Raw genomic sequence first — 18,567 nt, 5'->3', positions numbered from 1 at the left:
AGATATACCTGCTCAGGAAGAGAGGGGCCTCAGTTCACTGGCTGGCTTCCTCCTCCTACCTTCATTCTGTTGCCATGGCCAGATAAAGGATGCTGCTACCCACATTCAGGGTGAGTCTCCCTCGGTTGCTACCTCATATTAATCACCTTTGGAAATGTCATTCCACACACACACAGAGAGAGAAGTGTGCTTTAGTAATCTCTTAGGCATCTCTCAATCCAATTAATTTAAGATTAACCTCACAAGTCCTCTCCTTGTCAACTTGACCTCCAAGTACATTTCCTTGTGGCATACTTAATCTCTGAACAAAGATAACCATAAGGCCATAGATTACCAGTGCTCTCTAGACTATTATAAGGAGAGTCTTTAGCAACTTTAGTTATAATCAAATCAGAGTACCAACTCCAGAACTCATAAGCCAACTAAAGAAATTCATCCCTACAGATTCATTTCTTTAGAGTCACTGTCGGCATCAACATCTGTTTTACAGTTCCCTACAGGCATAGAATTGTGTGTGTGTGTGTGCAAATACATGTGTGCATATACATATACATAAACACCCACACTTAGATATATGATTTAATAGGTAACCTTATATGACTGAAAGCTGAATAGTGTAACCATGACTGGCTGCATGCTGGTGAAGAAATCACAACTTAGTCCAAGAAGCCAGAAACCTTGGAACAAGTGGGACCAATTATGCAGTCCCAGTATGAGGCCAAAGGCCTTGGAAGCTCTCTGGAGAACGCCAGTGAGTCCGTTTCGGAAGGTGGAAAAGCCCATGGTGATGGCAGCAGTAGGTGCACCTTCTCCGGAAGAGCAGAACTGGCACTCACTCTGTCTCTAGGCTTTGGCCCCTCCAGGCTCCCAGCCTGTCAGTACCACCCACATCAGGACAGGTCCTTTCCCCTCAGCTGTCGTTTGGCATGTCAACTGTCTCTGAAGATAGGTTACACAGCCACAGTGCCTCACTGATCTCCTAGGTATCCTTTGATCCAAACAAACTGATAGTCACCATTGGAGTCTGTGAGTAAAGCGGCCCATCAGCGGAATCTTGCATCTACAGGAACGGGCTTGCCCCACTATCTGAGGTTTTACGCCCAGTCATCCTGGGATAGCTTTATGAGGAGTATGGCTTCAGTACAGACACAGAGCTCAGCACACGGGGCCTCCTGAAGAAGGAAATCCGAGAGGAGTACTGTCACATCCTTCACATTACAGTGGGTAAAGGAGCCTGCCGCCAAGTCTGACAGCCTGAATTTGATCCCTAGGACCTACATGGTAGAAGGAAAAAAAAAATCAAACCCTATAAGTCATTATCTGACCTTCACACTTGTGCCATGGCATGCCTGTGCTCACACACACACACACACACACACACACACACACACACACACACACACAAATCAATAGATGTAATAAACACTTTAAAAAAGACTGCATAATAATGCTGGGCAGCGGTGGTATATGCCTTTAATCCCAGCACACGGGAGGCAGAGTCAGGTGGATCTCTGTGAGTTCGAGGCCAGCCTGGGCTACAGAGAGAGTTCCAGGAAAGGGACCAAAGCTACACAGAAAAACCCTGTCTCGGAAAAAAACAAAACAAAATTGCATAATAATACTTAGATGGAAATATTATCAATGCTGGGGAATGTACACAGGTCGATGAATATTCCTGTTGTATCTAGGTCCTCCCTTTTTACACATAGTACTTGAAAACAAAACCAACAAACAATAACCCTCATTGTATCACCTTACAAGATGTAGTAGTACTGCAAGTTGGCTTCTAGAGCCTTGAGATGGCGGTGAACGTATACTCAGCTTGGCAGGAAGAGTTTTGGAACAGCTATGGAAGGGTAAAGAAGAAAGCAAGATTGGAGAAGTTGAGAAATTGGTCTGCAGCGCTTTCTTAATTATGGCCCTCGTTCTCTTATCCTGCAGTGAGTTCTGAAAACAGTATGACTCATCGGTTTTCCTGAAGTGAGGGGAGAGGTCTGGGCTTAATTTTTTTTTTACGTTTATTTGTGTGTGTGTGTGTGTGTGGGTGGGTGGGTGTGCATGTGTACCATGCCACTGCACATTACATGGAGGTCAGGAGACAATTTGTGGGGTTCACTGCGCTCCTTCTACTGTGTGGGATTGAACTCGAGTCTTCAGGCTTGCCAGCAAGTGTCTCTACAGGCTGAGCCATCTCAGCAGCCCACAGGCGGGCTCTGCATTGACCAGTCACTAGACCAAGGCGGCTGTAGGAAAATGGCGTGATCATAGGCTACAGTAATTCCCGAAGGCTGCCCGCTGACACTGTTGCAGGCAGGAGTCTCGGGAACAACTTCCGGGATTATACAACTGTGTCCAGAAGAGTATCTGGGAAGCCTGTCAGATCACATACCATATGGAGCAGGATTCAGAATAAACTCCTGGACTGCACTGTTAAACTCTCTCTCTGTGTGTGTGTGTGTGTGTGTGTATTTGTGCTTGTGTGTGGAGGCTAGAGAGAAACTTTTATTAAATAAACTATTTAATGTGTGTATGCATATTTGAGTTTACAAGAGGACATTAGATGACGACGTGTGGGAGCTGGTTTTCGTTCTCTCCTTCCACTGTGTGGGTTTTCGGTGGGGACTGAACTCAGGCTGTCAGGCTTGGGGGCAAGTGCCTTTACATGGCTGAGTCATCTTGCCGGTCCATTTAAAAATTTATTATTATTATTTTGTATTTTTAGAGACAGGGTTTCTCTGTAACCATCCTGGCTGTCCTGGAACTCACTTTGTAGACCAGGCTGTCCTTGAACTCACAGGGATCCACCTGCCTCTGCTTCTTCAGTGTCGAGATTAAAGGCGTGAGCCACCACACCTAGCACAAAAAAAAAATATTTTCTTAAAGATAGGATCTCAGTGTGTAGCCCTGGTTGGCTTTGATTCACTATGAAGACTAGTATGGCCTTGGACTCAGAGATCTGCCAGCGTCTGCCTCCCAAGTGCTGTGACTAAAGGGGTGTACCACCATGCTCAGACATCTTTTTAGTAGTGGACAGGATAGAAAACAGGGCCTTAAGCATGCTAAGTAAGCATTCTACCACTAAACTCTATCCCCAGTTTCAAAAATTCCACTTACTCTCAAATATATACTCATTCATACCTGCATCTACAATTTAAAAATGTAGTTGTTCATATGAAAAACAGGAATAACGGAACATATCTTTTAGGAATGTTTTTAGTTAAGGATATAATGGGCACAAACACCACTATTTACAAAGAACAGCTGCATTAGTTATTTTTTGCATTGCTGTGAGGAACATGCTGACGAAAGCAAGGTCAGGAAGTGTCTTAGTCAGGGTTTCTATTGCTGTGAAGAGACACCATGACCACGGCAGCTCTTATAAAGGAAAGCATTTCACTGTGGTGGCTCACTTACAGTTCAGACGTTTATAGTCCATTATCGTCATGGCAGGAAGCAAAGCAGCATGGGGGCAGACATGGTGCTGGAGAGGTAGCTGAGAGTTCATACATCTTGACTCACAGGCAGCAGGAAGTGGTCTGTCTCATTGGTCATGGCTTGAGCATATGACACCTCAAGCCTGCCTCCACAGTGACACACTTCCTCCAACAAGACCACACCTCTTAATAGTGCCACTCCCTTTTGTGGCCATTTTCTTCCAAACCACCACAGCATGGAAGGAGTTATTTTTGTTAACGGTTTCAGGGGATAAGTCCTTCATGGTGGGAAAGGCATGGTAGCTGGTATGTAAGGTAGCTGGTCACACTGTGTCTGCAGTCAGGAACAGAGAGAGATGAATGTGTACAGAGATGAATGTTGGTATTGGGATGCTCCCCCCCCCATTCACTTTGGGATCCCAGCCCATGGATGGTGCCTGCTGCCTATCAGAGTGGGTTTCCTCCCTCAGTCCATCCCCCTCTGAATACCTCCAGAGAAACACCCAAATATGTGTGAGATTAATGCCCTAAGTACTTAATAATCCATTGACATTGACAACTGAAATGAGTCATCACAGTAATCAATCAAAAATATTCTTAAGCCGGGCGGTGGTGGCGCACGCCTTTAGTCCCAGCACTCCTCTTGGGAGGCAGAGGCAGGAGGATCTCTGTGAGTTCGAGGCCAGCCTGGGCTACAGAGTGAGTTCCAGGAAAGGCGCAAAGCTACACAGAGAAACCCTGTCTTAAAAAAACAAAACAGAACAAAAAAGATGAAGAAGAAAAAAAGAAAAAATATCTTGGAGTTGGGCACGGTGGCACACGTGTCTTTAATCCCAGCTCTTGGGAGGCAGAGGCAGGTGGATCTCTATGAGTGTCAGGCCAGCCTGGTCTACACAGTGAGTTCCAGGACAGCCAGAGAGAAAGAAAAAAAAAAAGTATTCTCGGGGTTGGACAAGAAGCTCAGTGGTAGAATGTTTGCCCAAAATGCACAAAGTCCTAGGTTTGATCCACAGTACTGGGACAAAAAAAAAAAAAAAAAAAAAAAGAAAACAAAACAAAACAAAACCCAAAATTCTGATATTCCGACATCATAATACACTGTATGATTTCTAACTATATATATTTAGACCATTTTTTATTGTAAAGTAAAAATATTCCTCTAGTTGTTATTTTAATTTTTATTCCTTATCAGCATTTCCAAGTCAGTATGCCCTAACCAAACTCATCCACTTTCTCTCAAATACTGCTTCCAATCCTGCATTTCCTAGCTTGTCAAAGTTTCTACCATATTGCTGAAGTTCTAAACCTTAGAGTTGCGTTGGAATCTTCCCTTTTCATGAACTGTACATTTAATTAACCCCCAAGTTCTGCTGAATTTGACTCCTGAACAGTGCACAACATGTGCCCTCCCCTCACAATCAACACCGCTAGCCCACAGTTTGTCTTCTTACCAGCACTAATGCAGGAGCTCCTTCACTGGTATTTTCCTTTAATCTTTCCTGAACAATACTGTCAGAAGGATTTTAAAATGTAAACAGACTGGCTGGGCAGTGGTGGTGAGGCAGAGCCAGGTGGAGCTCTGTGAGTTCGAGGCCAGCCTGGACTACAGAGTGAGTTCCAGGAGAGGCACAAAGCTACACAGAGAAACCCTGTCTCGAAAAACAATAAAACGAAAACAAATAAAAAAAAATGTAAACAGACTGATTACATCTTTCCTTAGCTCAAAAGTCTTCGGTAAACTGGGTGTCATACGTATTTGCAATTTCAGCACTTGTGAGGCTGAGGCAGGAGGGTCCTGAGTTTGAAGTCAGTCTGGCCTACACAGTGTGACCCTGAAACAGACTGACAGATTTTTAATGACTTATTACTGATAGAACAATACAACCAAAGCCACTGAGCACAACGACTCATAACTTGACATCTGCTTATTTGTCCTGTCTTATCCACCCCTTTCTCGGCTTAATCTGCAGTATTCCAGCTAGCTGCTGTCTCCTAATGTATCACGTGGTGACAAGAACGCAGTCTGTTCTGCCTGAGAGGTTTATGCTCCCTACTTTCTCACGCGTTCAAGTCTCTATTCATTCTTTAAATTTTAGCTCACACTGCTTCCTTCACAAAGGCTACCACCCAGCCTAGAAATCATCCCTCCTATTTTACTGTTGTGCTCTGTACCCTTTCAGTTCATTTTAACTTTGCTCATGTATTTGTTTATTGAGATCTACAATACTTAGTGAACTCTGATTCCTTCCCCTCTCCTCCTCCTCCACTCCCTTCTCTTTCCTCTCTCGGTAGCTGAGGAGGATCTTGACTTTCTGATCTTCCTGCCTCCACCTCCACTGTTGGGTTCCAGGAATGCACGGTTTTATGGCTGAGTTTGTGTGGTGCTGGGGACTGAAGGCAGGGCTTTGTGCATGCTAGACAGGCACCACACCAAGGGAGCTACACTGCCAACATCAACTCTGACTCTTGACTGAAATAAAATAATTTCTTGACCTTCAAGATTTAAGGAAGTAAGGGCTGTGGCAGGAAAAAGAGCAACCCCTTTCTAGTTTCACAAGAGTTTCTGAAAACCCAGCAGGCAAACTACCACACTTTTTAAAACTTAGAGTTGGGCTGGGTGGTGGTGGCACACGCCTTCAATCCCAGCACTCGGGAGGCAGAGGCAGGTGGATCTCTGTGAGTTCGAGGCCAGCCTGGTCTACAGAGTGAGTTCCAGAAAAGGTGCAAAGCTACACAGAGAAACCCTGTCGGGGGGGGGGGGGGGGACGGAGACGGGATGACGACGACACGCCAAACCAAACCAAACCAAAAAAAAACAAAAAACCTTAGAGTTACTCACCATAATGCTTCAGGTGGAATTGACCATTCTTCCTTTTGTTCTACTCAATATTACATATGAATCCTATCCTAGCAGTAGCCATGTTTACATTTGCTTCTGAGCATATAATATATGAGACATGCCATTACAAGGGAGGAAAAACAACTTCACTCTGTCCTTCTAAATTGCTTGGTTAGTCTGCAAATTAAATTGGCATCAACTAGATTAGCACAAGAACTACCTAGGCTGGCTCCAAACTCCCATGTTCAAGAGATTCTCCTTGACTCTGCCAAGAGCAGGAGGGACTACAACGTTTGCCATCATGCCTGGTCTAAGAGAACAAGGTTAGTTATAGATGTACGCACGGGAGTCCTACAACATCATACTCAATGCCAGATGATTGACATACAGAAAGAAACCAGAATTTGAAGTTTTAGTAGGTAGCGGAGACAAATTAATCAAGGTCAGGTGAGGGAACGGACTAAAGACAGCCTCCCTAACAATAACGTTGTCTACGAATAGCAAAGTTGCCTTCCTGATACAGATACCTTATAGAATTTCTCTTATAAATTTAACATTCTCTTTACAAAAAAAAAAAAATGTTCCCTTATATTTTATTTTGGGTAGTGGAAGGGAGCTGAAACTCGTGTGTTGGATGGAACTCAATTTCTTAGTTTAAAAATAATCAACACGCCGAGGGATACATTTTTAGCGTGGCACTTTCTAGGCCCTTACAGTCGCATTTTGAGGTGATGTGTCCTGAGCCCCAGACACCATAATGAATCAATGTCATGATTAAGATAAATTTCTTAACCCCCCCTAGGTAAGCCTCAATATTATGCACAGACTGCAAAAACGCTTTACAACTCAGAAAAAAAAAAAGAGATTGTTTTTAAAATGCTGCATTTTCCAATCTTCCAGGCACTTTAATTGTTCTCAGACAGATGGTTAAAGCTCGGCTACCGCACCCGCATATGCTAGGATAAAACCCGACTAGAGCGCCAAGAAAAAGATGATTGGCTTTGGGCCCGAGAAGTTACACGGTTCCCCTAGCAAGAGCTGGGAAACCGCTGAATGTTCAGGTTTTGAAATACGGTTTTTGCATTGTAAAGAAAAAAAAGATTAACCTATCAGGAAGAACCGAGCACATCCAATTACCAATCAAGAGCAGGAAAGAAGCCAAAGCCGGAGATACCCACGCAGCACAGAGGACGTCATTCTTCAGCCTCTGCCAATAAGCCGCGGCAAGGGGCGGGGCAACGGAGGATCAATTGCCCAAGAAAACAAACAATGTGTAGTACAACTGTCTAAACCCCAGTCCTCGGCTCTGCGTGCCCGGGAGTGAGCTCCCGAGCCAGGCGCTCGTGAGGTGCTTCCCGCTTTCTTAGCCCAGGGACATTCGGGGCCGGTGATCTCCTTCCCAGCAGAGCAAAGGCTCCCCTCCCACCAGCTCCCACGGGCTTGCAGAAGAGCCCGCTGTAACTTCGCGCTCCAGTTTACAGGAACAGCGAGTCGCGGGCTACCTGAGGGGGTGGGGCGGCGGCTGTGCGCAGGCGTCCTTGCCTTGTGGAGGCGTGGCCGAGGCGGCCCAAGGAACGCTGGGAACTGTATTCCTTGCGCCCGAGGAGCCAGCACGGCTCCCGGGGCCTCTCGAACTACATTTCCCAGGACGCCCCGCGACACCGGGGCGGGCCGCTTGGTTTGTTAATGAGTTCGAGAAAGCCGCGGCGCGGCCCACCAGGTTCCAAAACAAGGAAATGAAGGGGGGAGGCGGGACTGTGTGTGCCTGCGGGAGCCTCCGCCGCCGCCGCGGAGGAGGAGGAGGAGGAGGCGGAGGAGGTGGCTGCCTCGGCCGCCGAGGAGTCCCTTGCTGAAGGCGGACCGCGGAGCGGCGGGCGGCGCGCGCGCGCCCGAGCGGCGGCTGTTGGAGAAGTGGAGCGGCGGCGGCGGAGGAGGGACTGAGTGGCGGCGGCCCCCGCGTCCCGGTTTCTCTATGGGGGAAGCAGACAATGGATTATGATTTCAAGGCGAAGCTGGCGGCGGAGCGGGAGCGGGTGGAGGATCTGTTCGAGTACGAAGGGTGCAAAGTGGGACGCGGCACCTACGGGCACGTCTACAAGGCGAGGCGGAAAGATGGGTAAGAGCGCGGGCGGGGGAGTGGGCTCGCCCGGTCCCCGCCGCTGCGGCGACCCGGAGGGCTGGGTGGGTCGGAGCCCACGGGGCGAGGCGCTCGCCTCGGGTCGCGGAGCGGCGTCCCGGGGCCGACTCGAAGGCACTGGTGCTGCCGCCCCCCGCTGGCCGGCCGGTCGCGCCCCTCCAAGTCGCCCGGCGCAGCCCCGTCGGGGGCGTCGGTCCCACCGCGAGTCGCCGCTGCGTGCTTCGCAGCCGGCGACGGGACCCGGTGGAGACCGCGCCTGGAGGTGGAGTTTAGAGGTCTGGTCCCGGGGGACTCACTCGCTGAGGTCTGGGAGGGCTTGGCTGAAGAGTTACCGCTATGGCCCTGTGTTGCTGACGGTCGTGGCGGAACTTCCAATCGGCGCAGCGCCTTCCCAGGGCGGCGGTTTGAAAGCTCGCGGGGGCGCCGCCCGTCTGGTGGCGGCGCGGTTGGGTCCTGGACGGTCCCTGGGGGTCTGACTCCCTGGACGCTGCCAACCCAGCCAGCATCCCTGTGGCTTACCTGGGGACTTGCTGACCCTGATAGCTCAGTGGCTCCCCATTCCACCTCCTAGCATTCTGAATTCTGCACTCTGAAGATGGACCTTGGAGAGATGAACTGTATACTGCGAGCGTTTTAGTGTTCTTTGGTGCCTACCTTTCCTGCTTCTTGGCTATCTTGGGTATCCCCCCCCCCCCCCTTTTAAGACATGGTCTCTCTCTGTGCACTCCTGGCTGGCCTGGAACTCAGAGATCCGCCTGCCTCTGCCTCTCAAGAACTGTGATTATAGGCGTATGCCACCGCACCTGCCCCCACCTTTTTCTTTTCTTCTTCAGGAAGAAATCTTGAGTATTATATCCTCTATTCCCCATCCTCTTGTCAAATGGCTGCGTGCTTTGGTAGTGTTTATCGAGAACCTGGACCACCAAGAACAGAAAACCGATTGACAGACCCGCGCCTGAACCACCGGTTCTTAGGGGTTGAGGGAATCTATAGGACTCTCTTGGGAAGCATTTATGGATTGTTCCATTAGTAAAAGACAGGCTGGATAATGCATCGAGAATGTCTCCTTCGGACCGGAGCAGGACGGGTGGAACCCGCTCCTGGCCTGGGAATGGCGGGTTTAAAGCCAGTTGTCTCCTTGGTCCCATCTTGGAAGAAATTCCTTTTCCTTAGGTTCTGTAACTTAGAAAGACAGCCCCCGACTCTAACAAAAGAGAGTTTTTAGGATCATAGTGGAGCATATTTGAAAAGCAGATTGTCAGCACAACCGTGGAATTGAAAGTGCTTCTTAGGGTTCCTTCTTCACACTACTGTAATTTGATTGGTTGCGTGGAGAACTCCAGCATCAAAGTAGGCAGTGTATGTGCTAATTTATAAGAGGAAAACCACAACACAACAGTGAGAAGTGTTTCCTATACAGTGCTCTGAAAATGACAAGTATTGTCCGGGTTTCAAGGATGATGGTTACTGTTGCAGTTACAACTGTACAGGCCAAGCCACTCAGTTGGAGGAGTTGTTTCTTTTAATTACTGTGTGTCCTTGAGTGCTCGCCAGGGGCTGGAGGGTACCATAATTGACTTGTGCTTTGTCTTTGGAGTAGCCACTCGTTAAATTGGTATTCCAGTGGGACTCTTTACTGGGATGTTTGGGGAAAGCAAATCCAGTGCTACTATTTGGACATTGTTGTTAAAAAATAATTGAGGTGGGTCCTCCTCCCCTCCCTGCTGACTTTGTAATATACTTCATCTAGAATTTTACAAAGTTTTAATTTAAAATATTTTTACTTTGCCTGGAAACTTTGAGAAAAGTTAAAAATATTTCGCTTCTGAATTGCATTGAATGGCTGGGCTGCAACAAAGTCCAGTGCCTGACTGCTTCTATTTGTTTAATATGTCTGATTCAAATACATATTTTCTTTGAGTGAAATTGGTAAATTAGAATAAATAATAAATGAAATAAGGTCAGTTTTTGTGTTTTCAAAGTAGAATTTAAAAACAACAGCAGCAGCAGCAACAACAACAACAAAAATCCCATTTAGAGCCAGAGGCAGAGGCAGGAGGATCTCTGAATTTGAGGCCAGCTAGGTCTACTGATTGAGTTTCAGGACAGCCAGAGCTACACACAGAAGCCCTGTCTTGAGAAACAAAACAAAACAAACAACCCCAAAACCGAACAAACATCCCCAACTCAAAACAAAACAAAACAAAACAAAACACCACTTAGAATATGAGACTAGTTCTGACCATGTAAAACAAACGATGCTAGGTTTTATTTATTTTATTTTTTCTTGGATTAAGTGTTTGGTCCAGATTCCTGGATTTACACTAACACTAAACACTCAAATCTCTTGTGGGCTGGTAGTGGGATTATTTTATGTTCATCACTAGTCAACAAAAAATTTTAGTGATGGTTCTCTACTGTGATACAGATTTGTATAGTAAAGGATTTGTACCCTGTGATCATTGTAAATTATAGTTCACCTCTTTTCAGATTTTATTTTGGTAAGCTCAGGAAAAATGAATGATGCTTGATGCTCTCTTAGGGTGCAAGAGAGATGTGGGCCTGTTAAAGAGAAATGATTCTGGCATATAAAACGTGTGTGTGTGTGTGTGTGTGTGTGTGTGTGTGTGTGTGTGTGTGTACACTAATACATATAAACAAAAAATTGTTAGACCTTTAGAATAATGGAAGCGATAATTCTCAGTAGAAACGCCTTTGCTTATGTTCCAGTGATAGCTTACACACAGTCCTTCAGAATGGGAATTTGAATATAGTCTCTATCATGCAGTGTAAATTTATAGCAGGCTGGAAATGCTAGACGCGTCTGGGTTTTCCACCTTTTTATATTTAATTGGTGCATAAAGATTTACATAATTGTGTGGTACTAAGTGATGTTTTGATCTTTGTATACATTGTATACTGTTTAAATCAGGGAAAATGTGTCTCCTCACACATTTAACATTTCATGTATTAAAAACATATTTTATGATGATAAGGGCTTATTTCTCCCAAGGTTTTTTCCCCCTTAATAAAATTGTTGCCTATTAATTTTGATGTTTGGAAGGAAAACTATTTATCCCCTTTAAAGAAAACAGTCAGACTTGGGCCCTCAAGATGGCACCTGCTGGGATGAAAGGACTTGCTGCCGAGCCCGAGACCTAAGTTGGATCTCGGGACACACACGGTGGAAGGAGAGAACCATTCCCACAAAATTGTCCTCTGACCGCCACACGTGTGGCATGTGGGCACCCTCTCCCTTGGGACATTTAAAGTAAATAAGTACTTAATAAAATAAAAAAAAGGCTTAAAATTAATGACCTAAAGTTTACTTACTAGACATTTTGAGCCTGGTGGTGGCACACACCTTTTATCTCAGTACTTGGGAGGCAGAGGCAGAGGGATCTCTGAATTCAAGGCCAGTCTGATCTACAGAGAGAGTTCCAGGTCTCTAAAGCTACACAAAGAAACACTGTCTTGAAAAATTTTTTTTTTTTTTGTGTGTGGGCCATGGCATGCATTTGGAGATCAGGAGACAACTTATTGGTTCTCATCTACCTTTATATATACTCTCAGGATTGAATTAAAATTGGGATGCTGCCTTATCAGACAAGTACCTTCACCTGCTAAACCATCTTGTTGGCCCACGTTTATTGCTTGGGTCAAACCTAAGGCCTGGAGAATGCTAAGCATGTACTCTGCACTGAGCTATGCTTCCAGCTCCAGGATATTTTAGAAGTTTTTAGTATGAGTGAGAAGTATTACATGTTTTGTTTATTAGTCAAAAGTTCCACATTGTGCTGGGGATGTAACTTTGTTGGCAGAGTGCTTGCCTAGCACCCAGACGGCTCTGGGTGGTACAGCACATAAACTGAACATAAACTGAACGTGGGGTAATCCTAATGCTTAGGAGGTGGAGCCGAGAAGATCAAAGGTTCAAGGCCATGCTTGGCTATATACAAGTTCCATCCAGCCTGGGGTATGTAAGACCCTGTCTCAAAAAAAGTTGAGCATAAAAATTTATAGTGACAAGTTTGAAGACAGTATTTTTCTAGTTTGGAACACTTTTAATTATGATTGATAAAGGAATATTGTTAAAAATTTCTTGTCATTAAAAGGGTCAGAAAAAGCTGATTCCACAGCGTAGGATTGTTTATGAAAATGTGACTAATGTGAGTTGGATTTCCAAGATTAAAAACAAAAAGTTCCTTTTTTGATTCATATTTTTGAAAGTTACTTAGTAATGCAGTGGCTTTCAACCTTCCTAGTGCTGCGACCCTTCAGTACAGTTCCTCATGTTGTGGTGACCCCCAACCATAAAATTATTATTTTTTTTTTACTACCTCATAACTGTAATTTTTATGCTATTATGAATCATAATGTACATATCTGATATGCAGGATATCTGATATGTGATCCTTGTGACAGGGTCATCTGACCCCCAAAGGTTGAGAACCACTGTGGTAATTGAAAGGGAAATGGCTGCCAGAGCTCTTAAAAGTTTGAGTTTTTTCTGTGAGTTTGAGGCCAGCCTGGTCTATAGATTGAGTTCCAGGACAGCCAGGGTTACACAGAGAAAGCCTGTCTCAAAAAATGGGGTGGGAGGGGAAAGTTTCAGTTTTGTCTCAGGGTTTCAGACGAGGAGCGTTTCAGTGTGTCATGAAGTCCTTCACAAGGAGATGTAAGTCCCCGTGGGTAGATGTGGACAAATAGTAGGCACAGTAGTAGCATCTGCCTGTTTTGAATGGCGATTTCACAGTTGCTTTGTAGATTGTGTTTGCATTTTTTTTTTTTTTTGGTTTTTTTGAGACAGGGTTTCTCTTTGTAGCTTTGTGCCTTTCCTGGGACTCACTTGGTAGCCCAGGCTGGCCTCGAACTCGCAGAGATCTGCCTGCCTCTGCCTCCCGAGTGCTGGGATTAAAGGCGTGCGCCACCACCGCCCGGCGTGTTTGCATTTTTATTGGTGGCTTCTGGAGGTTGAAGAGGTGGTTAGCTCTGTGATAATAGTATTTTCCAGCTGTCAACAATGTTAGATCATCTACTTCAACTTTCTCTTGTACATACGGGAAACTCAGAGCTCGGAGAGGTCCTTGAGTCCATTGTCACCCTTAGGAAATGTGCAGTCCAGGTAGGAATTCTTATCTTTTGTGGGACATTTTCTTTCCTAATGAGAAGCAAGCCCAAAAGGCCGTTTGCCTCTAGCTTTGGTAATTTTATTCTGAAAACTTTGTTCATGGAAAAAAAAATGTACCCATACCAGAAATATGGAAAAAATGACATGAAAAGGACATTTAAAAAAGGAGTGCAGAGGAGGAGGCATTCAGGGTAAAGCTCGGAGCTTGCACAAGGCTCCGAATTCAGACCCAACCCAACGGAAACACGAGAGGATACTGTTGTGCACAGCTGCTTGTCTTCCTCTGACTTCTCTTCATTCTGTGACACGCTGGAGGCCTTTATCTGCTTTGCACAGCCGCAGAATTGTGTCTGCCTTTAGTCTTGTCTCACTGCAGACCAAGATCCAGGTTGCTACCATTGTCAATTTCCTGAAAATAAAGTCAGGTATATTTTATCTTGTTTGGGAAAATGGTACGTTTTTTATGACTTATAGCATCAGATCTACTCTTTGGTCCCTTAATTTGGCCTCAAAGACATTTGCAACGAGATCCTGACCCTTTCTCCCAGTAAATCATTGAGTGATTTACTTTTGTAGCATTGGCTATGTTTTCTGGGACTTAAGTCTTTCATGTTTGACATTCTTCTACTTTTAACTAGAATGGGGTTGTCATTGACCTGATTTCCTTATCCTTACGTATCTGGCCAACTCTTGTTCCCACCTCGATACCCAGCTTTCTTTGCTGTCTTCCAGAAGTCTTCCTTATTCACTGGATGAAGTCAGCTATGTTGGCTCCTCCTTAGGGATGCAATACCACCATAAATGATGCCACAGTCTTTCATAAATTGTCAGCTTCAGTGTCTGGTAGAGTTGGGTGTATATGCACAATCAAAACTTAGATTAGCTGTGGGGGGGGCACTCAGGAGGCAGGACCAGGAGAAACACAGCTTCAGGCCCAGCCTGGGTCACATAATGAGACGTTGTTGGAAACAAACCCAAATTGTTGAAATTTTAAAAGTGCCACAAATTGGGAAACATGCTCTCTTAACCTTAAGAACAGATTGAAACTATATATATGTACATACATATATAATACATAATGTATGCTTACATGTATTCATGTCCATATGTATGTATATACACACACATGATTAACACACATGTATGTATAATATATAATACACACATATACATACACACATAATTCACATAAAGTATATAATGCATATATACATGCATAAAACACATATTATACATATATATGTGTACACACACACATAGTTTTTTGAGACAAAGTCTTACTATATAGCTCTGGCTGGCCTGGAACTTATATGCAGATCAGGGAGAACCATCTGCTTCTACCTTCTGCATGCTGTGATTAAAGGCGTGCACTAATAGGCCTGCCTGTCCCCCCCCCGTAACTGTTGTGAAATGGTGATGTTATATGAGATAGGTGACTGGATACATTTCTGTAGCATTAACTAGTTGTAGAGGTTTTTTTTTTTTTTTTTTTTTTGGTTTTTCGAGACAGGGTTTCTCTGTGTAGTTTGCCTTTCCTGGACTCACTTGTAGCCCAGGCTGGCCTCGAACTCACAGAGATCCGCTGGCTCTGCCCCGGTGCTGGATTGGCGTGCACTAATAGGCCTGCCTGTCCCCCCCCCCCCCCCTTCCCGGTAACTGTTGTGAAATGGTGATGTTATATGAGATAGGTGACTGGATACATTTCTATAGCATTAACTAGTTGTAGAGGTTTTAAGCTAACCTAAACTTGAAAGTCTGATCTCTTCCCCAACCCCGCCCGCAGTGCTAGGCTAGAGGCACAAGCCGCAGCACCTGGGTAATGTGCTTGTGGAGGTCACACCCACGGCTGTGTGAGGCTAGGCAGGCAGAGCAGCAGCTTAGCTACTCCCCAGCTCTCTAGCTCCAGTTAGTCAGCTGTTAGTCAGTCAGTCTGTCTGTCCGTCTGCTTGCCTGCCTGCCTGTCTGTCTCTCTGTGTTTATGTAGTTCCCCCCCTAAGAAGTTATACCTTTAGTTGCCTCCCTCCATTTTGAGGCAGAGGCTTGCTTGCTGTGTATCCCAGGCTGGTCTGGAACTTACCATCCTCCTTGTTCCAGGCCACAGCTGGGCCTGCAGGTGCGTACTACCACACCTTACAGTTTCTTTTAATAGAGGTTGAAAAAAGAAGGAGTTATTTTGAAATAGTAAGCATTTTCCCCTCTTCGACCAGACCGGTTTTTGCTAGACTGTGAATTCTGTCTTCTGTGCTTTTAATAGCTACTTTATAGCAATGCTTAGAAAATGTCAGCACTCATGTATTTTAGGAATTCTGTTTTGATATTACAGATTTATGGTAGAAAAGTATTTTTAGTATTTAGTAAATGAGGTAAACATTGGTTTATATTATTCAGCTTATTTTTTATAATACAAACTTTCTAAAACTATTTTTGAGGCCTAAGGGAAATAATTTTTCAATGTATTTTTGATAGAAGCAGTAGTCAGCAAACTATATGAAAAGCAGCAAATATTAAATGTTTTAGACTTTGTACAGGATCTTAGAAACTGAGTTTTGCTGGGTATAGCACACACCTTTAATCCCAGTAGTAGAGCATAGAGGCAGGCAGATGTCTGTGAATTCAGCCTGGTCTACATAGCAAGTTCCAGGCCAGCCAGGGCTATGTAGTGAGACCTTGTCTCATAAACCAACCAACCAACCAACCAAGCAAGCCCCCCAAACCCAAAGATCACCCCCACTCAGTGTTTGTAAAAGATGAACTTGTTTGTTATCCTGTTACATTGTGACTGTACAACGTTGGCGCTCCCTTTTGGTTCCAAAACAAAGTGACATGAAATACTATTTTTAGAGTGCATTTTAAATTAAGTAACTAACTCAGCCATTTCTTAAAAATAGTATTTTTGGTCTGGACCCATGCAGGGTTAGCCTGCAGTGCTATTTTAAAGATTTTGTCCATGTATAAATAGCCGATAGATAGTCCGACACTTCCTGGAGTAGCTGTTGGGAGCCTGCACCGTACTGGATTAAAGAGAGGTGACAGGATGTAGTTCAGGATGCGAGTGTGCAGCAGCGATTTCATTCATTCATTTATTTATTTATTTTTATTGAGGTTTGAGTTCTGTAGGAGATCAGGGAACTAAAAACCTTTACAGTCTTCAGATAATCGACACCCTTGTAAACTATCTTTCATTTCAGTTATAGTAGGTCCTCTTACGGTACTGGGGATCAAACAAGTAGAGTGAGTCCAGCTACAGGGAAAGCCTGGCTTTCTCATGAGATTTTAATGTATTTTCTACTTCAAAATAAAAAGGGAAAGAATAGTTTTTGGTAAAATACTGTGCCCCAGCCACAGCTTCATATTTATGGTTGCTCTGTCCCTGTACATTGTAGATATACCATCCTCCTCCATTGCATGGGGCCACGTGACATTTGTCACCTGTGTTATTTAGGTATGATGTTCGCACAGCCTCAGGATACATTTGTTCAGCAGCCCACAGGTGCATAAGCTTTCCAGAAGAAAGTCATATGTGAAAACATTTCATGGAAGCTTCAAAGCGTTGGCTTTCCTCGGTGCTTGAAGTCTCTTTTAAAGGTACAGTTAGCAGTAACCACACTGCAGGACAGGCGTGCTGGCCAAGCCTGAGAGCCTTTGGCATGCATACTTGAGGGTCTGGGTTTGGTTCCCAGCCCTGTAAGAAAGAAAAAAAAAAAAAAAAGATTTTACACTGCAGAATGAAAAAGTAAACTAACTTTTTTTGTTGTTGTTTTTTTGTTTTTTGAGACAGGGTTTCTCTTGTGTAGCTTTGCGCCTTTCCTGGAACTCACTCTGTAGACCAGGCTGGCCTCAAACTCACAGAGATCCGCCTGGCTCTGCCTCCCGAGTGCTGGGATTAAAGGCGTGCGCCACCACCGCCCGGCAAAAGTAAACTAGCTTTTGAGAAAAGCAGTGCTGTGCATACTGCTTTTGAGGTATTGGTGAGCATATCTAACTTTCTTTTTTTGAAGGTTTATCTGATTTGTATGTGTCTATGTGCTGTGTGTGTAGGTGCCCTGGAGACCTGAGGAAGGCCTGGGCTCTGTAGAGCTGGAGTTACAGGTGGTTCTGAGCTGCTGACATAGGCGCTCCTCACTGAACTCAGGGCTCTGGGAGAGCAGCAGCAAGTCCCTTTTAACTACTGAGCCATCTTTCCAGCATCCCCCGACCCCCTAAAGAATTAAACAAAAAATCGTGTGTGTGTGTGTGTGTGTGTGTGTGTGTGTGTGTGTGTGTGTGTGTGTGACTGTGAGCACACGTGCCGTAGGTGGGGTCAGAGAACAACTTGGGCGTGTCCTTCCTTGCCTTCCCCCATGAGGGTACTGGGGTTGAACTCGGTGCCAGGCTTGGAGGCCGGCACCTTTAACTTCTGAGCCATCTCACTGCCCCTGAGCTGCCTAGGAGTCATTTTGAAAATAACTGCTGCCATGGTGATAATTGCCTGTTAGCTCAGCGCGGGCGGGGGAGGAGGAGCCCCGGTTCAAGGGCATTGCTTGTTTCTCAACAACTACCCTTACCACCACCAAAACCAATACAAACTTTCCAACAAAAATCATATCTAATCCACTTGGAACGCAAAAGTTTTAATCCAGTTTTCCATCAATTAAGAACTTGCCTTTCTGTCCAGGCCAGTGGTTCTCAGCCTTCTTAATGCTGAGACCCTTTAATACAGTTCCTCATGTTGTGGTGACAACCCCCCCCCCCAAACGATAATTATATTTTCATTGCTGCATCATAACTGTGATTTTGCTGCTGTTAGGAGTCATGTAAAAATCTGTGTTTTCTGATGGTCTTAGACATCCCCTGTGAAGAAGTTGTTTGACCCCAAGGGAGTCGTGACCCACAGGTTGAGAACCGCTGGTCTAGCTGTTAAATATTGACAGATACCTCGCATAGAGTTCGCCTTGAGTGCTGTGCCGTGCTCAACTGCACTACTGTGGTGTAATGGGAGGTTGTCAGCTCCACTGTGTTATGGGATATCACCAATATGTGTGATTTG

General features: G+C 45.1%; 1 protein-coding gene across 1 annotated transcript in view; it reads left to right on the top strand.

Annotated features, from left to right (window-relative positions):
* Window positions 1–8,261: 8,261 nt before the first annotated feature.
* Cdk19 (cyclin dependent kinase 19) overlaps window positions 8,262–18,567 on the top strand; it is a 128,112-nt gene continuing 117,806 nt past the window's right edge. Inside the window, exon 1 of the mRNA XM_037200413.1 lies at window positions 8,262–8,389. Within this exon, the coding sequence (XP_037056308.1) occupies window positions 8,262–8,389 (128 nt within the window). The remainder of the gene's footprint in view (window positions 8,390–18,567) is intronic.

Source organism: Peromyscus leucopus, chromosome 8a, assembly GCF_004664715.2.
Source record: "Peromyscus leucopus breed LL Stock chromosome 8a, UCI_PerLeu_2.1, whole genome shotgun sequence".
NCBI lineage: Eukaryota > Metazoa > Chordata > Mammalia > Rodentia > Cricetidae > Peromyscus > Peromyscus leucopus.
The sequence above is the reverse complement of the archived record's forward strand: the minus strand, read 5'-3'. Positions and strand labels throughout refer to the sequence as shown.